The sequence below is a fragment of the Trichosurus vulpecula genome, chromosome 9, assembly GCF_011100635.1.
Source record: "Trichosurus vulpecula isolate mTriVul1 chromosome 9, mTriVul1.pri, whole genome shotgun sequence".
Lineage (NCBI taxonomy): Eukaryota > Metazoa > Chordata > Mammalia > Diprotodontia > Phalangeridae > Trichosurus > Trichosurus vulpecula.
In genome coordinates this window covers 61,966,325-61,993,427 of record NC_050581.1, presented here as the reverse complement: position 1 = coordinate 61,993,427, position 27,103 = coordinate 61,966,325, and the positions used below count along the sequence as shown (strand labels likewise).

Here is a 27,103-nt window from a genome sequence, read left to right as displayed (position 1 = left end):
CTAAGGTAGATCTTGCTGACCCCAGGCTCACTGCTCTATCCCCTCTCCCATGGGGCTTCTCCAAAGGAGAGGAGAGCCAGGGGACAAGAAACAGAAACTCAGTAAGGAAACCGTAAGTCTGATGAGGGTGAGCCTGGTCCTGGGATGGTAGAAGGGGGAAGGAGGGAAGGGGACTATGCCAGGTAAACAGGACTAAGAAAAGCTGCCATCTGCTACTGAAGTACAGAGTCAGAGGACTTGGGTTCAAATCCTGGCCCCGCTGCTCACTACCTTTGTGACTCTGGGCAGATCCCACGACCTCTATGGGCCTCAGTTTCCTTTTCTATAAAATGAGGGGTTGGACTAGATGGCCTCTCAGGGTCCTCCGGCTCTAAATCGATAATCCTACAATACTATGAAACCACACAGTTGCCAGTAACACTAGGCCCCAAAGCAAACTTGGAGCAGCAGATAAACAATTTTGTTTCAGAGACAAGCAGAAACAGCCTGAATTACCAGCCAGCAACAGGCTTCAGATGAAGTGAACAGAACAGGGAAGAACAGTTCTAGTTTGTCTTTGATTCTGGCTGTTCTTCCATCCAAGATTTTATATAAACTTTGGTCTCCCACTTTCCCTGACTGACAGGAGGTCCAGGTCCCTTCTTTGGTTACTGTAACCATCCCTCCTCCTCCGGGGCTGACAGCCATGGGCAGATGGCTTTCCCTCTCCCTAATGAGGTGAGGCTGACACTTCCAGGCCCTGGATCCTATCCTTGGAGAGTGAAGGGAGGTGACTACGAAATTAGTATATGGTGGCCAGAAGCCCAAGGGGAAAAATCCTGGGACCAGATAGCGCTTTCCTTAGGCAGGAGATTATGAGTAATGGTAGGATTTCCAGGGCCTGTAGCCAGAAATCTCCAGAAGGAGCAGAGGTGAGCAAGGTCAACAGCAGATGGCTTAAAACCTAAGAAGATATTTTTGGAAGCTAGGTAAGAAAGCCAGACTCCAAGGGAGGCTTTTGGGACCAAGGTGACTGCAGAGTGGAGGTATAACAGTGGCTCAGGGTTCATGTCAATTCCCCAGTGCCTAGAATGGTGCCTTGCATGGAATAAGCACTTAATAAACATTTGTTGAATCAAGTCCCAGGACCAAGGGGGTCCACACCCAGGGAAGACTAGAAAGTTAGTTGTGGATAACTGAAAGAACCGATCTCTTCCCATCTAGAGCTTCCTTTCTCTTTGTCTGTCTGTCTGTGTCTCTCTCTCTCTCTCTTTCTCTCACACACACATGCATGCACGCACGCACACACACACACCCTTCATTTATTTATTTTGGGTGCAGGCCCATCCTCTGTCCCAGGCCTCCATACCTGTCCGTGTCAAGGGCCACCAATGGCTTCTCGTCTGGACTCTGATCAAGTGAAGAGTATCCTTTGTTGGGGACAACCAGCCTGGACAGAACAGAATGGAAGGGTCATGGTTAGCTGGCCACGGCAGGCCCTTAGGCTTTTTTGCCTGTCCTGGGCATTGTGCTAGGGAGGTCTAAACTTTCCTTTCTATCCTAAAGGGAACAACTGGCATGCTGAACTCTGGACAGAATGGTCCATGCCAGGTACTCTTGAATACAACAGGAGGTCAGGTACCAAGGGAAGGCCCTGTGTGAGGTTTACAAGGACGATGGGGCACTGGTCAAGGATAGAAACCCTGACTGCCTAAATCTGGACCCAGGAGGGCTCAATGCTCCCAAATCCCTACCAATTGTGGGGCCATTATCTGCTTGCTTTCCCACTCATCATATCCCAGGCCCCTATTCTAGAAGAACAAAGGAAGCTCTGTCAATTAGGATGATCTGAGTGACAAGAGGTGGGGATAGAAAAGAAAATCTTTACCTTGTTCGGGCCATCACGTTGTTCTTCTTGGGCTGCTGGTTGACTGGACTGCCCATGTTACCATTTTTCAAGGAACCCTTTCGAGCGAGCTCTCGCTGTTTCTCTGCAGAGGGAACATCATTATTATGAGGATGAGGCTGATGGCCTCATGGCACTCTGGCTCCTGACAACAGATAGACGGTGGCAGCCTGGACTGATGAGGGAAGGAAGCCGCTTTTCTTGTCCTTCTATCCCACTCTGAGGGGCCTTTAGCACTGGGCCATCCACTGAAAAGGAAGCTCAAACCATCTGCTTTCTAAAGCAGCTGAGTTCTAGGGCCTGATTCAAACCCTAAGAACCGCCACCGAGCTCCTCCCTCCAACCAACCTTGCTGATTCCTATAAAGAAGACATCAACATCCTCCCCCTGCACTGGAGCTCTAGGCCCATTGCACCCCTGCAGAAACTGGGGGTCCCTCAGTCCTCCTGGGAAGATATCTGTTCACCAGGCCCTACTCCTGAATCTCCAAGATCTCTTTGGAGTTCAGGGTCTCTGCTTTTGGTTAGCAATTCTGCCTTCATGTTAATGCTAGTGACAGCCTGGATCACTGTGGGCACAGAAATATTTTCCTCACCTGAGCTGGCAAGAATCAATTTATCCTATTTGATGAATTCTGATATACTCATAAATAGAACAGAAGAGCTAAGGGGGACCTTAGGGAGCATCTAGTTCAATCTTGTCATTTTATATGTGAGAAAAGTGGGGCCTAGAAAGAGGAAGTAACTTGGCTCCAGCTAAGCTGCACCCAGCTCAGCAGAATCAGCTCTCTTAAAATCTCCTGAGGCTTGGAGGCCTCTGTCCAGCTGCTGAAGGCAGCTCTTCCCACTACGCCTTGTCGCCTACTCCTAATTCCAATCTGTTCCTACCCAGTTCGACCTCAGTCATTGACTCAGTTTCTGCCAATTTTGTTCTTCTACTATTTCTACCAAGAACCTTTTCTCTTAATTCTTCTCTTACCTGGTTTTTAAAAAAGACTGATTTTTTTTTTGATTTCTTATTTACCAAACCCAGAGCCACATAGGACTCCTTTGTTTACAGAACAAACAAACAAAAAAACAAAACAAAAAACCAAAAACTAGTCATCTAACAGACTTAGATGCAGCCTATGAGCTACTCTAGTTCCTGGGGCCTGTGCTCTGGGAGATGACCCACTATCAACTACTCCACCCTCAAAGGGAAAGCCTGTGTGGCTTGAGGTCTCTCTGCCTCTGGGTGTCGGTGGGTAGGTAGGTACAGGCCAGGATCTGAGGAGATGGCCTAGTTGGAATGAAGTGAAAGAGAGTGGGAAGGAAGATGGACTAGTGTCTCCAGAGGCAGATCAAATTACTAGATTCTCCTGCAGGATGTTTTTTGCCCATTCATTCAACTGGCACTGACCAGGCTCTTTCTATATTTTGTGAACTTCACAAGGACCGTTCTTGGGATGTGAGGGAATGTACTTAGGTTATTTCCTCTTCCTTCTCACCTGATCCCTACTGGGACAAGAAAACCAGCAAATCAAAAATGAAGAGGGTGGAAGGGCCCTCTAGAGGTCAAGTGCACGGAGGTCATAAGATCAGAGGATCAGAGATTCAGAGCTGGAGGGACCTTATCCATAAGGTCATATCCAACTCCTTTATTTCACAGATGAGGAAGCTGAAGCCCTGAGAGGTTAAGTGATTTACTCAGGGATTCTTCAGGAAAGGAGGCTTCCTGTCTTTCTCCCTTCCTTTTATCTATTTTTAATCCTCTCTTCTGAAAAGCAAACCTATTAACTCTGTGGAACTGCTGTACAGGGCATTTGGGCTCTATGTATAGAAGAAGGAAGCAGCTGTCTATGGAGTAAGATGAAAGGACAGGGAGAATGTCTCCCTAACCCTAAGTATCTCCTCCACTAAGTGCCATGGGGTCTGAAATATCACCATTTGACATGAGTCATTCTTGGTCTTGACATATTCTAGGCCTCCCGAGTTCCCTATTATAGCTATACTAGAAAAGGGGCCAAACTTTAAGTCATTATCAGTCATCAGTGCTTTAGTAAGGATTGTCAGTCAGTCAAATGAGGGTAGGTCTTGGTGAAAGGAATGGAGGAATAATGCCTTGGTTGGAGGAGGTTTCCTGAAGGAAGGAAACCCAACCTTTGCAGACACCGCCATTTTGCCATGGTCTCGGCCTATCGGGTAAGTGACAGTATTGGTGAGTATGGTGAGTGGCGGAATGTATGGGAAAGTGGGCAAACCTGTGGCCTGTGTGAGGGTGGCATCTGACTGCCCCTCTGCCATGCCTTTGCCCTAATGGTCTTGCTAATCATGAGGAACTCCCTTCCCTTCTCTGTGCTGCAGCCCCTCTCCTCTTCTACCCCCCAAATAAACTTGCATTTCCATGTTCAGAAAGTTGGCTGGGCTACACTAGGACAGAGACAGAAGAGGATCAAGTATATTCTTTGTCCTTTGGGGCTCTTTTGTAATCAGAGTGAGGACATAAAACTCATGCATATGGAACAACATAGAGGACATTGATAAGCCCAGCCTGGAAGATGAATGAGTGGTAGGAAACAAGATGAGAGAGGTGGAGTGGGGTGAGATTGTGATGGGCCCTGAATTAGTTTACACTTGATGCAGCAGGCAACAGGGAGCCGTTCAAAGCTCTTCAGGAGAGAAGTACCATAATGAAAGCTAGGCTGTCAGAGACTTAATCTGGTGATGGTGTGCATCTTAAAGTGGAGGGGAAGGAAGCTAGTAATCCCTTAGTTGATTTGTGCTGATGGCTCCAATAGATGATCTTGGGCTTCACTCATGCCTGTAAAAATACTTCAGGGATGCTCCTGAGACCCTAGTGGTGCCGCTGGTGATGAGGTTGGGAGGTGGGGAATCAGCTCCCAATGGCTGGAGGAGCTATCACCAGCCCAGCAGGTGCTAGCAGTGGGGTGGGGGGGGGATGGACTATGTCCCCCTTTCTCTCATCTGATTTCCTACCCAGCTCTAGCAGGTGTTGATTACCTAGTTTTCCTTTCTAATGAACAGCTCCCAAATAAAAAAGGTTTTCTTGCCAAATGAATTTGTGGATGGTCTCCTGGGAAGGAAGCCTGAGCTGCTGTAGAAACAAATCACTGCTCTTGGGGGAGAGCTGTTCGGGAAGCTGATGGAAACGAAATTGAACCTTCTTATTCATGGTTGGAGTGAGACCAGCTCTGATCCAGGAAGGTAACGGCTGTCCCCAAAGGCCTCCTTCTCCTCCTTTCTCCTGGAAGTGCTCTGAACAGCAGCTGCTGGGGCTGGGAGAGGGAGATAGATGGATCTGCATCCTAAGTCTGTCATGGGCGGCAGAGCTAGGCTAGACAGACCCCAAGGCCCCCTGTAGCTCTGAATCCTTGATCTCATGAGCAAAGTCAGCATCACACACATTTGGTTTCCTTTGAGGGAAAGTGGAAACTTGAGCAATTTGAAATTCAATTCAATTAAACAGATTCAAAAATATATGATATTTGGGATTTTAAATATCCTTTGTAGAACAAAAATTTAAAAAACATATATATATATAATATATAAATATAATTTGGTTTATTTAAAAATCATTTGTTTGGTATAACTGCAATCATTTGTTTGGTATAACTGCTGGCACAGGCCTTTTTGTCTCCCAGTCCAGCACTCTATCCACCTCTCGGCCTCAGTTTCCCCCCCTGTAAAATGGAAATAATGACGGCATCTATTTCACAAGGTGACTGTGAGGACCAAAGGACAGGGCGTGTATAAAGCACTCTGCAAATCTTAAAGTGCTGTTAATAATTAATCACCACCATCACCATCACCATTATCAGACTTGAGGCAGGGGAGGTCCCAGAGAAAACATTCCTGCTAAGGAACGGACCGAATGCCGCCAGATCTCAAACATACCTGTTCCGCTCCTGCTCGGGGCCCCATTTGTCCTTCTCTCCACCAGCTCGATACACCACAACCCAGATGTGTTCTCTGCTCTTTCACATCTGAGGTCACTACTAATTGTAATTTCTGAGGCCAAGGGAAGACCCTCCCTTCTCCCCCAAAACAAACCTGGGGCCTGAAATCCCTATGGTGGAAGGCTAAAGGTTTGCACAATCAGGGATAAGAGTTACAGTGCCGATCTCATCGGAGGAGGAAAACAGGGATTAGCGTTTGTTCTGAGGAATAAAAGCTCGATATCAAGTCAGGTCCTTCTATGACCACGGTATTTATAGGATCATGGTTTCAGAACTGGAAGGAGCCTCAGAGGACGCTTCAATCCAATTCCCTCATTTTACAGATGAGGAGGAGGAGAGAGGTTAAGTGATTTTCCCAGGGTCACACATCTAGTGTCTCATGCAGGATTTGAACTCAGTTCTTCCTAACTCCAAGCTCAGTATTCTATCGAATATACCAAGTAGGGGGCAGGGAGGAAGAGGGGGGGAAAGGAAGAGAAAGAGAGGGAGAGAGGAGGAGAAAATAGGGGGGAAGAGGGATGCAGAGGGGAAGAGACAGGGAGGAGAGGAGAGAAAAGCCACTAGGCTGGGTAAGTTGCCAGAAGGGTGGAAAAGTCAGAAAGGGAAAACTAAGGCAAAGGCAAACTTCTATTCCTTTATGATTTTGTGAAGTTCGTCCAGGCCTCATCTCTCCAGACAGCCCAGATAGGGCCCCCCACCTCAGGCAACTGTGGGGAATGCTGGGGAGGAGTCCCTGCCAGCTTGGGCTGTTCTGCTGCAGTCCCCAACGAGAACACTAGGGGGCAATCTCAGCCAGGGGTGTTCCAATGTGGGGACCCCGCCCCCCACTCTTGCCTGACTCGGGGCCTCGTATTCAGATCCTGAGGCAATGCCACAGTGCAGCCTAGACTCACAGGGCCATACATTAGAATGCGGGCTCCTCAAGTCCAGGGGTTGTTTCCGCATTTCCTTTGTATCCCTGACACACAGGAAGCATTTAATGAGTGCTTGTTGATTGGCTAACTGGTGGTTGTCACATAGATGATCTCTGGTTCATGTGTAAGGGCTGCCCCCCCCCCCGCAGGGTGAGTTCATTAAACCCCCGCCACCCTGCCCCCACAGACAAGTTACCTCTGGAGTCACCAGGGCGCCACTACACCTGGGCCTTCTTTGAGGCCAGAGTCAGGAAGGGCATCCTCCCTAGGTGGGGAGCCAGGTTTGACTCAGGGAATCTTCTACCCTGACGGCAGCTTTCGGGGGCTCCTTCTCCTTCCTTCTGCTCTTCAACTCCAAGCATCTATTTCTATCTGCCAATAAACTCCTCTGTCCTGATCAGTTTTCTGGTCTCTTTCCTATGCCAATCTCTTAAGTTGATGCTGATGAAGGAGGCCCAAGGCCCAGGGCTGGACTCTTTATGGGGCCAAATGCTCTGGACAGAAAAGAGATTGTGGGAGGAAACAACGAGACATGGGCGGGGTGCGGTATGGGTGTGTTTGGTTCTTTCAGGAGACAACCACTCAGAGAAGGGGAGAAGGCCCTTGAGGACGGGATTCATACACAGCACATCCCTTACTAGGTTGGCCAGAAGGTCTCTCGTCACACATTCTTCCATTCAGGGCAGCACAGCTACGTGAGGGGATCCTCAGACACCCTGAGATCACAGATTAGGAGGTGAAATACAGTTCTCTCATTTTACAAACGAGGAAACTGAGACCCACAGATGTGAAGTGACTTGCCAAGACAGCTAGTACTCTATCTTGTACTTAGAGCTACTAAATGTTTGACAAAGTCAGGTTGTGAATACAGGTCTCAAACTCTAAATATCATGTGCTTTCCAGTGTACCATGCTGGGGCGGGGGTGGGGGTGGGGGGGGTGGGGAAGGACTTCCCAGAGCATGGAATTCTATGAGCAGGGGCAATGCTTCTAATCCTTCATAGACCAGAGCCTGAGTGACCAAGGGCAGGAAACACCCTGCTCAGTTTCCACCCCAGTGCTCCCTAGCCCATTTATCTCTAGGCTCCTTTTTCACACAGAAAGGCCAGGGACCTGCCAGGTAAGAGAACGAGGCTAGGCCCCAGGGGCTATTGTGTATAGCTACTCTCTGACCAATTGCTTGCCCACCTCCCTACCCCCCTGCCAATTTCAGCAGAGAAACAACAGCTGCTTCACCTAATTAGCATGAATCCCAGCTGGAGGAGCCAGGCCGAGGAGCAGCAGGATAGAAGGAGGGGCTGAGGGAGACAGACGGTAGAGGAATAAGCCACTGCAGGAAGCTGAGTGGAGAAGGAGATGCTAATGGTATTGATCGGGGGGCTTGGCTCCCCGCTTCAGCCTCCAGATTCTATTTCTTACTGTAGAGGCTCCCTTTTGGTAGCACAGATGGGTAGGGGATTGGAGGGGTAGAGAGAGGAAGGGCCAAATGGGGGAGGGGCTAAGGGTCCACATGGGAGGCGGATGGGGCCTAACATTCCAGACTGGGAAAGGACGAGGCCTGAACGGTTAGCCCATGAGGGGCTTGAGAACCCAGAATGAGAGCATGCGGCCTGAGGGGTTAGACAGAGAGAATAAGGACCTTTGGGCCACAGTATTTTAGAGCTAGAGAGGACCTTAGAGATCATTTAGTCCAATGCTGTCATTTTACAGATGAGGGAATTGAGCCCGAGGGAGAAGCAGGGCCAGAGGATGGAAAGAAGCAGACAGGAAGAGATGAAGACAGACACATAGGACGTGTACATGGGTTAGGGCTGCTACTGGGCCCAGCGTGGACTGCCTGTGCCCTACTCATACTCAAGTGGGGGCAGTCACCTCTGCTACCAGGCAGGCTATGGGGATGAGAGTAGGCAACTCTGAAGGTCTGTGTGCCTCAGAAGATATCAAGCAGCCCCTCCTGCAGAGATGGTGGAACCTCACAGAGCCTCCTCTCTCTATCACCCCTCTCTCTCCACTCCCAGGTGCTATGGGCACCACCATGCCTGGAAAGCCCTAAGATGCAAATGCCCAAGGGGAAAATGTGCGTTTCATAATTTCTCTTCCATACATCTCTTTCCTTCAATTTCTACTGCATGGATCCTAGCCTAGGCCCTTAATACCCCATTCTTGGGCTATGACAACAGCTTCCTGTTTTATTCCCCCAGTTCAAACATTTATTTTTGTTCATTCATTTTCAGCTGTGTCTGACTCTTCTGACCCCATGTGAAGTTTTCTTGGCAAAGATACTGGAGTGGTTTGCCATTTCCTTCTCCTGCTCATTTTACAGACGACGAAACTGAAGCAAACAAGGTTAAGTGACTTGACCAGGGTCACATAGCTAGTAAGTGCCTGAGCATAAATATTCATCAGGTGTCTAACATGGGCAAGTCATTATGCTAGGCACTGGGGCTATAAAGACAAAATAGCCCTTGCCCTTGAGGGGCTTATATTCCACTGTACACAAACAGGTAAATATCAAATAATTTGAGGAAGAAGAGAGCACTGTGGAGGAATCTGAGAGGCTGCCCATACAAGGTGGTGTCTGAGGTAAGCCTTCATCTTGTGAACATCTCTGTACTCCAATCAACCCATCCTATGCAGTCAGATCCATCTTCCCAAAAATTCCATCATGTAATTCTGCTCCGAAATCTTCAGTGGCTCCCCATCAACTAGAGATTCAAACCTATCTCCCTCTACCTGGCGTCTGAGGCTTTTCATGATCTGACTCTCCATCTGAGCCACAGAGCCTGGCTTTCAAATCCCGGCTTTGTTACTAGAGTGTGACCACGGACACAGTCTCTGAACTTTGGTTCTCTCATCTGCAAAATCAGGGAGCTCCAGGAGATAATTCCAAGGTACCTTCTGTCTCTAAATTCTGTTATTCTAGCCTTTCAGCCTTAAAACTCTCAGGATTTTCCCTCACGTTGCTATATTCTAGTTATAACTATATTCTACAACTTAGAGGATGCTGCAGTTTCTTTTCTCTCTTTGTTTCTATTTCCTCTTAACTAGAATGACCTCTTACCTCTTCTGCTTGCCTAAATGCTATTTGCCATTTAAGGGCATCATTTTGGAGGCAGAATTGATGGGGTGCTTGGGTGCTTGTGCTCGGACCCCAATTCCAAGACCATATTTCTCCCTAGACTCAAAACACTATCCCTGGCAATTTCTCCCCAGTCCAAGGACATTATGCCTAGCAATTACTCATGAGTGGGCCCCAGCAAAACACTTCTCTCTCTCCCTGGTATAGTAATAAAGCTCACCTGTAAGGATTATTAGTTTGAACTGGCTTTGTACTGGCTCATAAAGACATTCTGTACCCACTGGACTATCTATACCAACTCCCTACCTCAATATATGCATCCTGGACTCCTCATTATGTGACTCCTAGACTTAGACATATGTATACTCCCTACAGCTATCTTGTCAAGCAAGACATTGCTTGGTGGCAGACTGAACAATCTTCACTTGGTCCTGATGACTACTTAACTTAGTGACACAGCAGACCTAAAAACCATACCTCCCTGTGGCCCCACCTTGGACTTTTTCTGGTGAATTCTGGGTAAAATGCCTGCTCAGTAGATATAAAAAGTACATGTTCCTTTAAGAGCTGATCACTCCTTAACCACACCCCAATCCTGCCCTGAATCATGTAATTAACATACCTGTCACATGTTTTACTATAGGTTATCCTATATAAACTTTAACTGCATCCCTCTAAGGTTGCAGGTTCCTTAAGAACTTTTGCCCGCTGAAAAGTGTAAAAATAAACCTTTGCCACTTGATTTAAAGATTGCTTGAGCCCGTGAATTCATTCCAGACGACCCTGTCCTACTCTGTGGTCCTTGAGGGGTCCCTGAACTCCCCTAAACCGAATCAGAGTGACTATCACAACATTCCCTGCCGAAACACTTGCCATTATATCCAAAGAGAGCAGAGTTCCCAAACTCCTTCCTTAACCACTTTTTGCTCCTGGAAGGTTGACTCTCCCCAGTAGCGTACAAGGAGAGACCCTGTAATAACAAGAGACAGGGATGGCATACTCATAATCTATTATAGATCAAGCCCATGGATACCAGAACTCTGGTGTTGAGCTGCCCACCTTTCCCTGGTGAGTAGAATCCTTGGTAATACTGCCTAGCAGGGCACAGGCCAGGGTCCCCACGAGCACACTCACCCAGTTTCACTTGGAGTGGGGATGGTTTGTAATTCATGGCTACAGTCTCTCCTTCCCGGGCATCACAGTCTCCATCTGAGATGGATGCAGCTGCTGGATCCTGGGGAGAGAAAACAGTTGGGAAGAGGTCACAAAGAGCCAAATGAAAGGACTTCAATACATTGGTTTCCCTTTCTGACTCAGGATCTCTTGAGGGAAAGGTTGATGGGGACTGTGACCTGTTTTCCCTCACCTTTTTCCAGTGGGAGGAGGGCCCAGACTATGTTCTACAAATCCTTCAAAGCCCAACTCAATTTTCACCTTCTTTATGACACCTTCCTCAGTTACTCCAGCCCACCCAAATTTCTCCCTTTTCTGGTCACAACATATATCAACATATTAACATTATATGCTTAATACTGCCCTGGATTTTTCTCTTATTTTTCTCTTATTGTGAATGCAGGGTATGAGAGAAGGGGTGGGATGGAAAGGAGAAACTAGAAGAGAGATAGAGTGTTTAATCCTGTGCATACATATAGACCCAGACCAGCAGGATTTGGAGATAGGGTGGAAGGGAGCCCCTTGTCCAGTCCAAGAATGGTCCTATTTTTTGGACATCTACTTCTTTTGTGTGCTTACTCAGCGACAAACCTTATTATGCAACTTGCTCACTCTCAATTTCCTGGCCCCACAAGGACAGTTACACAGGTGGCAGTTTCAAGGTCTCCTGCCTCTGGCTGAGGCCCCAGGCTATTTGGAACCTGACCTCCAGAGCCTGCCTTCTTAGTCCAGACTCAATTTTGGCCAGAGGCACAGCCCAGGGTTTGGTTCTCCCAATTAATTTCTTCTTAGTGGCTGAGGGATGTTGACAGGTGCAGTAGGATGGAAGCAAACACTACGTTGTCTGGACTGGCCGGTGGGTTAACTGTGAGCATTTTGAAATGCTGCAAGGAAACCAAGGCTTTGCTCCAGGTCACAGGGAAAGGTGGGGCCTGAGGGCAAGGGGAGCTGGCTTCTCTTTGTACTCCATCTCCAGTGCTTTAGTTTTCCTACTGTTAAAAGGAGCTGCAAACCCAGCAAGGTGCCAGGCTGCTGCTACAAGCACACCAAAACACAAGTGTTTTCCTAAACTCTGAGATGAAGGTGTTAAACCAAAGTCCCAAACACAGTGTGGCCCATCCCAATGGGCCCTGTGACCAAATCATGAATCTCTTCCTCCTAAATTATTGTTCAAATATTTAATTTATCACAATTACTCTCCAACTTCTCCTCACTGAAGTTCACATCATCCCAATTATACCGCCCTCTCTCCATCTTTTCTCATGTCACAAAACAATGTTCAGGAAATTCTCCCCTTTTTTTCCTTGTAGAATTTTATTTTTATTGAGGCTTTTTGTTTCTAAATCACATTCAATTCCAAATGTATTCCTCCTCCAATGCCTTATGTGGCAAGCCATCACTTGTGTCGCTGTTGTTCAGCTGTTTTCAGTGTTGTCCACCTCTACATGACCCCATTTGGGGTTTTCTTGGCAGAGATACTGGAATGGTTTGGCATTTCCTTCCCCAGCTCATTTTACCTATAAGGAAACTGAGGCAAATAAGGCTAAGTGACCTGTCTAGATTCACACAGCTAATAAGCATCTGAGGCCAAATTTGAACTCAAGGAAGAGAAGGCTTCCTGACACCCTATCCCCTGTGCTACTTAGCTGCCTTTGTAAAGCTGATTTAACAAAAAAGGCAGTTCGGTAAGACCAACCAAGATATTCGCCATTTGACAACATTTCAAACTCATAATCCCCTTCCTCTGCAAAGAGAAGGTTCATTTTCTCAACCTCTCCAAGGCCAGGCTTCTTTTCTGATATGTAATTACACAGCTTTCAGTTTCAATATGTTGATGGTTCTTTGCCTTGACGGTGCTATAGTCATTGTTTTCTTGGTCCTGCTGACTTCACTTTGCATTGATTAGTTCACGTCTTTCCATGCTTCTCTGAATTCTTCATCTTCATGACTTCTTACATCTGAGTGATATCCCACTAAATTCATGTACATTTTGTTTAGCCATTAGCTGATGGACTTCTCCCTTCTTCATGGTTCTTTGTTAAAACAGAAAGTAATGCTGGGAATAGTTTAGAATGTAAACGACTTCTCTTTAACCTCGCTGGGGTAAATACCTAGAAGTTCTTCCACATTTTTCAATGGCAATGGCACCTGGCTTACAGTCTTCCTCTCTACCTCTTGTTCTTGTTCTTGGAGAAAAAGAAAGAATACTGGATTTGGAGGCAGAGGTCTTGGGTTCAAACCCTATTTCTGCCATCTGGGTGATTTTAAATGGGTACTTCTCCTCTCTGGGCCTCAGTTTTCCCATCTTTTTAAAAATTTAATTCCTATTTTCAGTTCCAAATTCTCTCCCTCTCTCCATCCTTTCCCAACCCATTGAGAAGGCAAAAATTACAATATGCATTCGGTTTCCTCATCTGTGGAATGAACAGGTTGGGTTGCATTAGCTAACTTCTACATTTCCCTGTCCCTCCTACATCTCTGATGCTATGCCCCTATCACCTACAAATAGAAGCATCTAGAGGACCTTTATGTCTACAGAGAATCCTTTTTTGCATTTGGACTCTGCACAAGAAATCTTCCATGAAAAAACCTCTGTTGAGCCTACTTCTCCCTATTTTATGCCTCAGTTGAAATTGATAGTTATTGCTGGACTTTGTAGTTGCATATATTCAGGATTTTTCTATGATATTTTTATATATACATATATATGATACCTAGTTGGAGGAAAGCCTTAAAGATTACTCTAAAGAAACAGTATGAGCATGTATAAAACCTCATGATCATGTATTCTCTATATTTGCTGTTGTTCCCTCATTTCAGTCGTGCACTACAATTTGTGACTCCTTGTGGGGTTTTCTTGGCAAAGCTACTGGAGTGGTTTACCATTTCCTTCTCCAGCTCATTTTACAGATAAGGAAACTGGGGCAAACAGAGGTAAGAGACTTGCCCAGGATCACACAGCTAGTATGTGTTTGAGGCCAGATTTGGACTCAGGAAGACTCATCTTCCTGACTCCAGGCCTGGCACTTTATCCACTGCTCCATCTAGCTGCCCATTCTCTATTTACCTCTCAGTTGATTATAACTATGAAGATGTGATCTGCTGTAAACAAGTCATTAGTGAGGCCTAATTTCTTCCTTTTAATATTTCAATCAAGGATGCCCCCAATATGTATAGATCATTTTCATAAAGATTTTTTAGAAATCTTCATACCTCACAGGTATGTTTTTTCAAAAGGCACAAGGACAAACAGAAGCCTGTCTGAGCTCCTTCTCCTATACCTAAGCCTGACTCTATGAGAGGTGGCATGGACTAGGGCTTTTAGTCAGACCTATGTTTAAGTGCTGGCTTTGCTGCATTGCCCCTGCCATGTCACAGTAAACAAATCACTTGTTCTCTCTGAGCCTCAGCATCCTCATTTGTAAAATGAGAGTAATGCTACTTGTATTACATACCTCATAATGTTGTCAGAGACTACAGAACTCAGGCACAGAAGGGAACTTAGAGGGTTCTGTGAGGAAAATGTTTTGTAAATTGTAAAATAATATATAAGAGTAAATGATCACTATTATCATGGCCAACTTTCCCTGCGATCTACCACCAGTAAAGAAAATGCTGTGGGCAAAGTATTTCAGTGGCAGGGATAGGGGTGATTGGGAAGGAAGGTACAGTCACACAAATGCGAGTCATATGGACACTGGCATCTGTTTCCTTCCTGCTGAACCAGGTACAAAGAAGGGTGGGTGCCTAGGATAGAAACAACGGCTTGAGGATGAACCTGTGAAGAGTTATAGATGACTGGTATGGCATTCTCTGAACCCCAAAGGCATTTCTATCAGAAAGCAGGAAACCTAGCCTCAGACTGTAGTGTTCTCTATACCTATGGAGAAAACTCTTGCCAATGCTAGGAAGTTGGCCATGCTTGGTCTTACTGTCTCTTGTCCCAGTATCATTCTCAGCTCCTTTTTACCTTCTGGCCAATAATACCCTCACCTCTGCTCCATTAACCAGCCCCACATCTCTCACCATCAAAAGCAGCGCCCCATGCCCTATCCACCCCATCCAGTGGTTCCTACTGGAGTTATTACAAAGGCTCTTCAAATCCACATGTGAATACATAAACAAGCAAGCATACCTCCTAAACCCTAAATAAAAATTAGATCTCACACAGGTCTTCCTATTTTAAAAATTTAATTGGATGATGTTGTGATGAATAAAATTCAGGTTCATTTAAAAGCATTACTGAATTCAAAGTGTTTTTTTAAATCACTATGTATTTTCCTCAATCATGTGGAAGTCTATGAAATTTATTTGTTAAAAACGAGTCCCCATACTCAAAAAGCTTGGGAATCATTGCTCTAAACCAGCTTTCTACCCTATTAAACCCTGCTCTCATCTAGCTATCAGAAGGGTTTTATAGGAAAAGCTAATTCACTCAGAAGTTAATGACAGGTCAGGCCTTCATGTGACATCCATCCAGCTCAGGGGAATAAGCATTTGAAGTTCTAAAGGGAAATTTCAGGCAATCTGGTAGGCCAGTGGGGAGCCCTTAGTGCCTTTCCCATTCAACTCCTCAGGCAGCTGCCTTCTCTGCCCATCCTTCACAGAACTGGTCAGACAGCAGGCTGGGCTGGCCTAAATTGCATGGGACAGTCCCCCTGCAGGTCTAAGTTCCCTAATGACCTCAGCACTGAGCCCATTGTATCTGATGACTCAATAAAGTAGGAAAATGGAACAGTCGGGAGGGAAACCAGTGTGTTTGCTAAAGGAGAAAAAAAGAAACTGACCCAAATGTTGAGGAAGTAAGCCTTTTTCACCCTCAGCATCCACAGATCTGGCCCTTCTCTAGCTTACTCTGAGCCACACACTCTCGCCCCTGATGCTATGCCGTCCTGCGTTGTTCTCAGGATGTTTTCTCTCACAGAGCCTGAGAAGTCCCTAGGTGCTGGCTCCCAGTCTGCTTCTTTGTCTTCTTTTCAGCAGTTGGCACAGAGCTGGACGGTGGTGAATGGTGGGCTGGGTCGGTTAATTTGGCTTTGATTGATTCCCATGCACTAGGGAAGAGATGGACCTGAAGTAAAGGAGAGAAACCCTACGGCTTAAAGATGTCACTTGCCAACTTTCCCTCTTCCCTTCCTGCAGTGTTCCAGTGCCAAGCATTTCTTCAGCTTGGCAAGGCTGAGGAGCAAGAGGGGGACCAGGTGTTCAAGTGGCAAGTATCAGAACCACTTTGTCTGCCCCCTAAGAGCAGAGGATGGGAGGAGAGGGAGGGGTGGTAGCTTAGGAGGCTAGAGCAGGCATGGCTGCCAGGTGGGGCTGGGCTGGCACTTCTAAAATGTAGACAAGGAGACATTCTGTGGGGGGAGAGTTAATACATGTTGAAACTGTTGGCAGTGGCCACAGGACCCAGAAAAAACACTGCTGGGCAATTAGAGAATAGAATGTGGAGGAAATGAAGAGATAGGAAAGGGCAAGAGAAAGAGGCCTTTGGAATTTGAAGAGATGTAGCTGCAGTGTAAACACAGAGGGCAGGCAGGAAACAGGTAGGGGAGGGTTGGCTTGAGATGTTTTGGGCTGCCCTTCGGGTGAGGTAGAAAACTTGGGCCCAAAGGCATGGATGCCCATAAGTTGGGGCTGCTGATGGGTACGGAGGTCCTGGAGGGTTGCTGGCTAATGACTGGATCCCAGGAAGGCCTTGAAGCAGAGGTTTGACTAAAGGTGCCTGGGCTTGGACCAAGCCAGGTGCCTGCCCCTTCCTGTATGTGGGACTTAGAGCCCCCCGCAGAGCCTGACACAGCTATGGTTTTGCCAGGCTGAAGAACTGCCTGGACAGTGAGAAGAATTCAGCCCCAATTCCTTCCTGAAAGTGTGAAGAGAGTCCCTACAGGCCCAGGGAATTTCTTTCCTCTTCCTTATCTCCTTTACTCTGTTGGGGTCCAGCTAGGCAATCCTGCTCATCCTCCCCACTGCAATAAAGGAACAGGATGTGAGTAGCTATCCTGTCCTCCTCATGGTTCTCCAGTCAGAAGGCACAGGAAAGAGCAGAGCTTGCTGCAGACTGGGCATGGCCAGCACCCATGTGGAGAACCTTCAATCTCATGGTTCTTCTGGGAGGGGGCTCCAATTGGCCATCCAGGGTCCTAATTTCCATATGCCCAATTTTAATGTGCATTAGGTGTTTGATCTATTTTGTCTAAAAGCAACACACCAATCCTTCTTCCCTTCCTCTTCTTGTAGGAGAGCCAGGGGAAGTGTCTGCTCTGAAGCAGGTGTGGTGCCCTATAGCTCTACCTCAGCATAGCTGGTTCATAATCTCAGTGCTTGCTGCATCCCTGATTTTAGCTCCTGGTGTGACCTGATTTAGGTTGTTTGTCTTTCAATGAGTAGCAAGGACATTTCTCAGACCAAGCCTCCTGGCAGGTGCCTGATGCACCTGACTTCTTTCCCTTTCCTCCCCATATCCCCAACTCTTCTTGGAGTGTTTATGAAGTAGTGCAGACTATATTAAGACAGCAGAGGAATAAGGTTAAAAAGGAGGAAGAGGAGGGAAGAAACATGGATCCTGCCTCCAGGTGAGCTTCGCAAGATGTGTCTGTTCCCAGCATTATGCAGACTGTTCTAGGACTGGTACTTGTAGCCTCTATCCAGGCTCTCCACCAAGATGTGTATACTTGGAGCCAAAAAGGGTCTCTCAGGTCCTTGCCTCAACCTCTGAAGCCTGAGCCTGGAATAGAAATACATCCCATAGAGACTACCACATATTATATACCTGGAACCTCAAATGATTGGCATTGCCCATCAGAGAGGTGAAACTGCCTGAAGCAGGAAATGGCCTGACCTTCCTGCTGGTGGGCAAGAGGGTGGCCCTAGTTCTGATTCCCAGCAAGCAAAGGGCTTGTGGACTAAAAAACAGCAGGAGCCACCCATGTTTCCACCCTGGGGAGAGGACTCATCCAGTACCTGTTAATTCTTGATCTCTTCAGTTTCTGAAACTGCTGACCACACACTCCTCCTACATAGACTCTTCTCCCTGGGTTTTCATGACACTGTTCTCTTCCTAGTTTTCCTACCTGTTTGGCACTATAAACCAATTCTCCTTTGCTAGATCACAATCCACGTCCTATACTCTAAAGGTCAGTGTCCAAGTTTTGGGCCCTCTACACTACCCATCATAGTGATCCCCTCAGCTCAGCTCCCAGAGGCTATGCTCAACTCCCAGCTTTCAGTTACCATCTCTATGCAGACGACTCCCAGACTGTCCAGTCCTAGTCTCTCTCCTAAGATCCAGCCCCCCATTAACGATCGTCTACTGGACACCTCCAACTGAACATCCCATTATCATCGAAAATTCAACACGTGTAAAACAGAACTCATTGTCTTATCCCCTAAACCTACTCTTCCACCAAACTTGACTACCATCTTCCCAAGTCATACGGGTTCATTCTGTTATAATCAATGCTTCCCTCTTCTTCACCCTCTTCCTCCTCCTCCCATCCAATCAGTTGATTTACTTCCACAAGATTTCTTGTACCCATCTTCTTTTATGTGGCCACCTCCCTGTTTCAGGCCCTGGACTGAGAATCTTAATTTGACTCCCAGCTTCTAGTCTCTTCTCTTTTACCAATCTATTCCCCATAAAGCTGCCAAAAAAATCTTCCATCACTCCTCTACTGCAGAACTTCAGTACCTCTCCACTGTCTTTAGGATAAAGTACAGCCTTCCTGACATTTGAAGCCCCTCACAATTTGGCTCCTTTCTACCTTTCTTGACTTAACACCATTACCACTCAGAATCTATACTGCAACCAAAAGTGGTCTAATTGCTGTTTCTAGAAGTTACTATTTCATCCACCTCTCCTATGCACCCCATCTTACTTATTTTCTTTTAGAATCTCTATCTTCTTTCAGACTTTGGTTTATGTGCCTTTTTTTTTTTGCAGGAGGAAAGGCAGGGCAACTAGAGCTAAGTGACTTGCTCAAGGTCACACAGATAGTAAGCGTGTCAAGTGTCTGAGGCCTCATTTGAACTCAGGTCCTCCTGACTCCAGGGCCAGTGCTCTAGTCACTGCCCCACCTAGCTGTCCCATATGTGCCTCCTTCTACAGGGAGCTTTTCCTGATTCTCCCTAGCTGTTGGTGTTTATTCCCCTCCAAATCACTTTATATACACTTATCTGTTTACATGTCGTAAATCCTCAATAGAATGTATGCTTCTGGCGGGCAGGGACTTTTATTTTCATCTTTTTATCTCTAGTCCCTAGGATAGTTCTTTGTATGTATTAGATACTTTGTAAATGTTTGTTGCACTGGATTGCCACACAATAATGATAGCTAACATTTATTTAGCACTTTATGGTTTACAAAGTGCTTTACCTAAGTTATCTAATTAGATTCTTCAATATCCCTGTAGTATATTCTCATTTCACAGTAGACGAAAGTGTTATTTTCTGGTTCTGGCCAACCTTGTTGTGGTCTAATGTGCCATGCCACCAACTAATCCCGGGTTATGGTGCCTGAGCCTACTCCCTTTCCAATTCAAAGCAGCATGAGAGCTCATACTTCTTCCACCAGTCGTCTAATAGAAGATGTAATAGAGAAGATTGTTCAGAGAAAGCTGTGTCAAAATTGGATTTCCCAAAGAAAATAGCACTTAGTCATGTATGTCAAGCCTGGAAAGCACAACTAAAGCATCCAAGAAGAAGCAAAAGACTCAAAGCAAAATTCTTTGCTCACATGAACCTGCACCATATACTTCACATATGACTCTCCCAGAGCTGCCTTAAGGTAAGAACACTGCAGGAATCCTGGGTGTAGATGCCCAAGATGACAACCTATGAGTAACTAGTGTTTAGTGGCTGGTGAGCCCACCCAGAGGCTCCAGGAGGGAGAGGTCTAGCTATCACCCTCCCCATAACAAAGAGGGGGAAAGCTGAAGCACGAAAATTCTGACAGTAGACTTTTTTTTTAAACTATACTGTAATTTGAGGATGAGAATAACGGCTACCTGATTGGCTAACCATGCCACAAGGCACATGGTGGCACATGTCCTGGGGGACATGGGGTATCAAATGAATGTAATGATAAATGGCACTTTATCAGGGTTCAAAAGTCCTAAATTTGTCAAACACCACTCTTCTGAATGAAGGGTACTTTTAAATGTATTCTTAGAATTGGGGAACTTCAGATCTAAAAAGGGACTGAGAATTTCCCCCAGAAAATAAAGGATCAGAGAAATGAAGTGGCAGATGAAGATCAGAGGTGGGAAGAAAACATAGGTATCCTAACTAACCACCAGTTCAGTATTTCCCCATTCCAACACATTGCTTCTGGTATTTATTCTGACAATGTATTCGGGAAGAGATACAACAGGAAACAAAGCACAAGAATAAAAAGGAACTTCTCTGGGTGGAAAGCATTCATTTCAGGGACGCCTAGAGACTGGTACTGAGACCAGTATTATTTAAAATTTTCCTCAGTGATCTGGAAGGGATCTGGATTGCAGAGTGAAATTGCCAGGTTTGTTGTTAACACAACTTTTCTGAATAGCAAGAAACCAAGCTGTAGCCCTGCAGGACTTTTTTGCGTGGTAAAGTATACGGTAATGAATTAAACAAAAGATAAACCAAATGATTATTAAAAGGTAATGGGTTCTGATATAAGTAATGACCCAGGAAAAGGATATACCTGCTCCCTGAATACAATGGCCCAATGGCCCACTGTAGCCAAAGATCAAAGGTTGGCCATTGTCAGAAATGGGACCAAAGACAGAATGAAAATGTTTTTCTTTCCCTTGTGTAAATCAAGGAACAATGTCTGAGCTGCTGCCTCTCCTCTCCTCACCATCCCCTACTTCCAGGAATACCAATACATGTCTGATTATTGCATTTCAAGGCTTGATATAATAAAGTTGGAGAAGGTCCCAAGAAGGGCAATTAAAATGATCAGGGGATTGAAGGAATGCATGATAGAGAGGCTACCAAAGAAGGGCAGACTAATACAATTAAGACTCTTCAGCCTGCAAGATGAAGCTTGAGAGGTGATAGGATCAAAGTTTATAAAATCATGCATGGCATGAATAAGATTCATTTGGACTTGTTCCTGAATCGCAGAATACTCCAAGTAGGTCGGTAAGGTTAAACTCTGGGGCTGATCAGATCCTAGGGCCCTAAAAGGAGAGATCTGGAAATGGTGTGACTACAGGGGAAGGACAGGAATAAGAATTTATATACAGCCTGTCACTGTTGTTCAGTTGTTTCAGTCATGTCTGACTCTTCATGATCCCATTTGGACTTCTCTTGGCAATGATATTGCAGTGGTTTGCCATTTCTTTCTCCAGCTCATTTTACAGATGAAGAAACTGAGGCAAACAAGGTGAAGTGACTTGCCCAGGGTCACACAGCTAGTGAGTGTCTTCCTGACTCCAGGCCTGGCATTCTTACCTACTGCACCTATATAGAGAGCCTACTAAGTGCTTTACAATATTATCTCATTTGACACAACTCTTCGAGGTAGGTTTTAAAATTCCCATTTTACAGTTGAGGAAAATGAGGCAAACAGAGGTTAAGTGACTTGTCTAGCGTCACACAGCCAAGTAAATGTCAAGTATCTAAGGCCAGACTTGAATTTAGGTCCTCATCACTCCAGGGCTGGTACTCTATCCATTGTGCCACCTAGCTGACCCATCCCCTCTCCCTTTAGAACTATCTCAAGACAACAGGATGTACAATAGGATGTCCGTCCATTGAGCTTTGTCTCAAAGAGGTATAGATGCAAGTATCCTCTCATGGTATAGTACAGTGAACAGTTAGAAGGCTTGAATTTTAGTCCTGACTGACATTTACTGTCTGACTGCCTCTGGGTGAGTCATGTAATTTCTCTGAGCCTTAGTTTCCCTACCTGTAAAATGTAGATGATAATACTTGCACCTCATGGGGTTTTAAGGAAAGGGCTGTGTAACTTTCAAAGTCCTACAAAAAATATGATCTATTATCATTATTTTAATGTTCCAAGGTCAGCAAGAGACCAAGGAAGACAGGTTAATAATTAAAGGCATTGCATCAAAAGCTTTTTCAACACAAGGGGCTCTCTGTCATCCCAGCTCCTGTGCCCTGGTTTGGCCAGAATCAGGGCACACCTGTAAGTCTCTGAATTTCTCTCAAGCTGTAAATGCCTTCTGAAAAAGCCTGAACTTTCAGGGCCCCTAGAAAAGGAGAAAATATAAAGGAGGCCAGAGGGAAAATAATCCCTGTTCTAGAATCAGATTGACTCTGGCATATTTGCTCCTTGTTAATGTTGCCACGAAATTAACTTGACCTTCTGGACTCCAGATCCTCCTCTACTTTTTGCTGTTATTGTGGCTGAGCCGTTTCGGTTGCCTCTCCATGACTCCATTTGGGGCTTTCTTGGCAAAGACACTGGAGTGGTTTGCCATTTCCTTCTGCAGCTCATTTTCCAGATGAGGAAACTGAGGCAAACACGGTGAAGTGACTTGTCCAGGGTCACAGAGCTAGTAAATATCTGAGGCCACATTTGAACTCAGGTCCTCCTGATTCCTGGGCCAGCGCTCTATCCACTGCTTCACCTAGCTGTCCCTGGTCTGCTTTGACTTTATACAATTCCCTGATTCCTCAAGTCTTGCCCGAGTAACTGGTCTAGACTCTGCCTAACAATTCCTCCCTTTTTGGTGCTTGAGATGTGACATGGCTGAGGCAGCTCATTAAGCTTGAAAACGGTCATTTCAGGACTGGTGCAAAGCAATCTTATTTTATGTTCCATGCGGGATATTTAGGTGAGGGGATTTGCAGCAGTGAGCAAAGTTTTATGGTGATCATGACTCCAAGAGGTGGTACAGGTTGAAAAAACCAACAGGTCCCAAAAGGGCTTAAATAAGTCCATGGCAGATCCATAACTGATTTTAGGAATCAGTCAACAAGTCTACATGGAGCACTTGCTGTGTCCAGATGAAGGCTAGGGGCTATAGACAACACAGAGATATATGATAAGATCCCCTCCCTTGTGAGGATTTTAGTTCATAAAGGGAGCCAAAAGTAACACACAAAACATCAACAAATGATAGGTCAGTATAGAAAATGCTCCTGATTGGTCTGACCATTGCAATGTGCCACATTTTAGGAGGGGCATTGACAAGATGATGCATGTCAGCCACTCAACAAGCATTTATTAAGCCCTTAGTAAACACCAGGGACTATGCTAAGTACCGAGGATACAGACATGGTGAAGGAGCACCAGACTGTCATAGGAGAATGGGATGAAGGAACTGGGGAAGTTACTTGGTGAAAACCAAGGGGAGATGTGACAATCATCAGCAAATATGGGAAGGGTTGTTACGGAAGAGGAATTAGACTTCTCTTGCCTAGCCCCAGTGGGGAAAACTAGCACTGATGGCTGTAAGTTTTAAGGAGGCAGATTTTAATTCAACATACAAAAGCTTTCCGATGGGCTTTTTCATAAGACAGTGAGTTTCCCACTTTTCAGCTGTCCAGGAAGAGACTTGGTGTACTTTGGAAGGGTGTGATTGTAGAGAGAATTCATAATAATGGTAGGGGTTTGACTGGATGACCTCTAAAGTCTTTTCAAACACCACTACCCACAACAATAATGATTCATTTAGAGGGAATTAAGGTTTACAAAGAACTTTCCTTATAATATCCCCAGGAGTTAGGGTGTAAGTATATCTCCATTTTACAGATGAGGAAACTGAGGTTCAGGGGAGTTAAGTGACTTGCCGGACGAGTGTCTTAGGCAAGATTTAAACTTAGGTCTCCTTACTCTAAGTCCAATATGCTAGTCATTATGCCAGACCACCTCGCATGGGAGAATAATTTTAACTACCTGAATGTGAGGCACAGATTAGAAGTGTTAGAAGTCTGAGGTTCATCTCTCACGTTTGGAGGTCGATATCACAAAGAACAAGCATAGTCTGCCTTAAAATTCCTTGGCATCCATCGAAGACAAGGCACTGAGCTGGAGAGATCACCGAGCTGAATCAGCATTATCTTACTGATTGTCATTTTTAATGACAGGAATTATGTCCCCTCTGTCTAGATGGGGAAGCTGATGCCCAGGTCAGACCTGGGAACAGAACCCAGGCCTCCATCTAAGTACCCTGCATGAAGCCAAGTTGTCAATGGGAAACCCATGTAAGAAAATCAAAAGTATCCGGTTTTTTTCAGTCAACAATCATTAAGTGCCTACCATGTACCAAGCATTGTTAAACACTTCATAAATTTTTTCATGTTATTCTTGTAGAAAAGGTGGAGAGATGTGTATTGATAATAACAAAAGAGATGGGTTTCAACCCCTTGTTGGAAGGCCTAAGTTTCAACATGGCAGGGACTCTCTAGGGGACAGTACCAGGGACTTCTGCTTGGCCTCCAAAGTATCAATTCTAATTCAGCAGGAAGTAAAGTCAACCTTAAGATAGCCATGTTCTCCAATCCAGTGGAAAAGGAACAGGCTGATGAGAGGTGCCTGTGAAGGCTGGGCAGGATGTGAACAGTGAGAAACAGGGGCCTTCTCTTCTGCATGGTGAATGAATGGTACTCTGAATCTATGAGAAGCTCCATGTTGCCCCTTCTAAGGGGGACTTCCTGTATGACGGGGACAAAGAGAAAGAAGCTCACCATGGAGAAGAACCAAGCTGCCTGACAAGACCAGCTGGAAGTTCTGCAGGACTCAGGCTAAGGTTAGAGCAGGGGAGGAAACTGAGTCTCCCCAGCTCAATTTATTAGTAGTAAACAAGACAGTGAGAGAATGGAGTGAATGGTTCCATTAGTGATATCATCAGAAGACTTCCTTTTCTTGGAGATATCCTGGAAGGACTCAGAGGGTTCTAGGTGACAAGGGATGACCATCCTAGTGTTACTATCCGAGAACAGGGTCTATTTCTTGGGACCCTTAGGGATCGGAGCAAGGGTTAACCTGGTTTATGTAGACCCCTGAGAGGTCCAAGAATACATTTCAGGGGGTCTGCGAATGTGGGTGGAAAAATTACATCTTTCTTTCGACTAACCTTTAACCGAGATCTGTTATTTCCTTCAACCATTTCAAAGAAGTATTCTAAGAAAGGGTCCATAGGCTTCACGAGATTGCTAAAGGGGTCCATGACACAAAAGAGGTTAAAAACCCAGAGGCAAAAAGCTCAAACAGACCAGGGGCAAGCATTCCAGTCTCAGGTTTGACACTCTGGCTTTCCTGGGCCTGTAGCCAGGAGACAGAAATCGGCTCCTTTTGTTAGGCTACCGTCATTCTTGACTCAGGGACCTCCACGTACCCTTTTTACCCTGGGGTTCCTTCAGTTAGGACTTCGGCAGCACAGGCTGCCCCAGCAACTGCTCAGCTCCCTCTAGTTTGTTCCCCCAAACCTATCCTGCCTCTGTCCTCGGCCCCCGCACATCACCCTTTGCTAAAGATTATTCCAATTGTTCTTGCTCCTTCCGCCTCCTCACACAATTACAGCCATTCCCAACTTAGCTCCTTTCCTCAAGAAGGCCCCTCTCCCTGAGCATCTGCCCCTCCTCCCCTGATGTTCCCAAAGGGCCACGGACTCAAATCTACTGCTTAAACTCTCCTCTTCAGCCTCTATCTAGCCTGTGGCCTGAGACCCAAGAGTGGACAGGTCTCGCCTTCCCAAGACAAATTCCCTGAGGGCAGAGACTATTTCTTCTTGGACTCCCAAAAGCACAAGACTAGCTCATTCATAGGAGATCATCAGTTAGAGACTTGTTAACTGATGGGTTGATTATGTCTCCAGTGAACAGGAGCTGCTTTTCTCAGGGGACTCCTGGGAAAGAAGTGTTTATGGCCCAAGACTAACACTTTGCTCTACTTTTCCCATTTCAAAGGCTAAAGTGGGCAAAATGCCAGGCTTTATGCTATCCTAGGGACCAATTAGCTCTTGGTTCCTTTTTGCCACATTTTAAGAAAAGCTTGTCAGGGGCAGAAGTGTTTGAGGAATGTGAGGCCATTGATCCTCAGGAGCTGTTCTAGAGAGATCAGATGGATGGAGATTTCTGACATACTGCTATTCATTTCGAGATTCTCTCCTCCAAGACCCCAGACACAAAGGACAAGAGCAACTGTGCACATCAGCCTCTTTGGCCTCAGCAATATCCACAAGGCATTTGTGTCTGAAGGAAAGAACTGTCAGCCTGACACAGACCAATCTATCTCCCCAGCCCCTCGAATATGGCTACTGTTTCTGGGTGTGATTCAAGGTGAGGACAATGGAAGGCTGCTCCTAGGAAACCAGCATCTGGGAGGAAGGAGGTGTGGAGAGGCTGTTTGGGCACATGGAAAGCTATGGGCAAGAGGGATGAGAATTACAGATTCCAAGGGGAAATATGGAAGCCTCAATCCTTTAGAGGAGTATAAGGGGATTCCTTCTTCTCCTTTTCCTCCCCCATGTGGCCTGGGTACATATGTCTTTCCTCAGTGTGCATAGATAGTCATAGCAACATACCGAGTTCAGTTTCCTAGAGCAGGTTCCCTTTGCCTGCAACAACAACGCCAAGATCTTTTTCTTACCTGCTCCTCTCTCCAGGGCTAGATGGACCTGAGGCTGGTGTATTCTCAGGCTTCTAGTCTTAGTTAGTGAAGGTGACAGAAGAGGATGGGCAGGGCCCAGAAGGACTTCTAGGAAGTTGGCTGGGGCACTCTCAGAGGGACTGTGTCTATGAGGATTTATGGATGTCTGCATACATGCACTAAAATCCAGGGTTGGTCTGTGCCTCATGTCTGGCTGATTCTGCTGACAGTATATCACTAGGCAAACCTTCATGCCAAACAAAAGGGTTGGCAGCTTTATGCCTTCTAGGACTGGCTTGCCAGCCAATACAGGTGCAATCCTGAATCCCTGTTGATACCAAGCAGTGCTGCCTTTAACCCAATCCCCAAAGCTCTACCCTGATAGAAAGAGATGCTTGGGTGGGGAGGGGAAGAGGGTCAGAGAGGAAGGGAGATGGGGGATAGCCAGGGGAGGGGCGTGCTCAGGGAGGGTGAGGGAGGGTAGCCAGAAGAAGAGGAGGGAAGGAGTACAGAGAAAGGGACAAGGAGAATTTAAGTCCTACCATAATCCCCTG

General features: G+C 46.0%; 1 protein-coding gene across 2 annotated transcripts in view; it reads right to left on the bottom strand.

The window, feature by feature from the left end:
- The window catches only part of FAM219A (family with sequence similarity 219 member A), a 98,279-nt gene that overhangs the window by 7,245 nt on the left and 63,931 nt on the right, over window positions 1-27,103 (bottom strand). For both annotated transcript variants that reach the window (XM_036738975.1, XM_036738976.1), the window contains exons 2-4: window positions 10,967-11,066; window positions 1,868-1,970; window positions 1,349-1,429 (exon numbers count right to left, since the gene is read on the bottom strand). In XM_036738975.1, coding sequence (XP_036594870.1) covers window positions 1,349-1,429; window positions 1,868-1,970; window positions 10,967-11,066 — 284 coding nt within the window. The remainder of the gene's footprint in view (window positions 1-1,348; window positions 1,430-1,867; window positions 1,971-10,966; window positions 11,067-27,103) is intronic.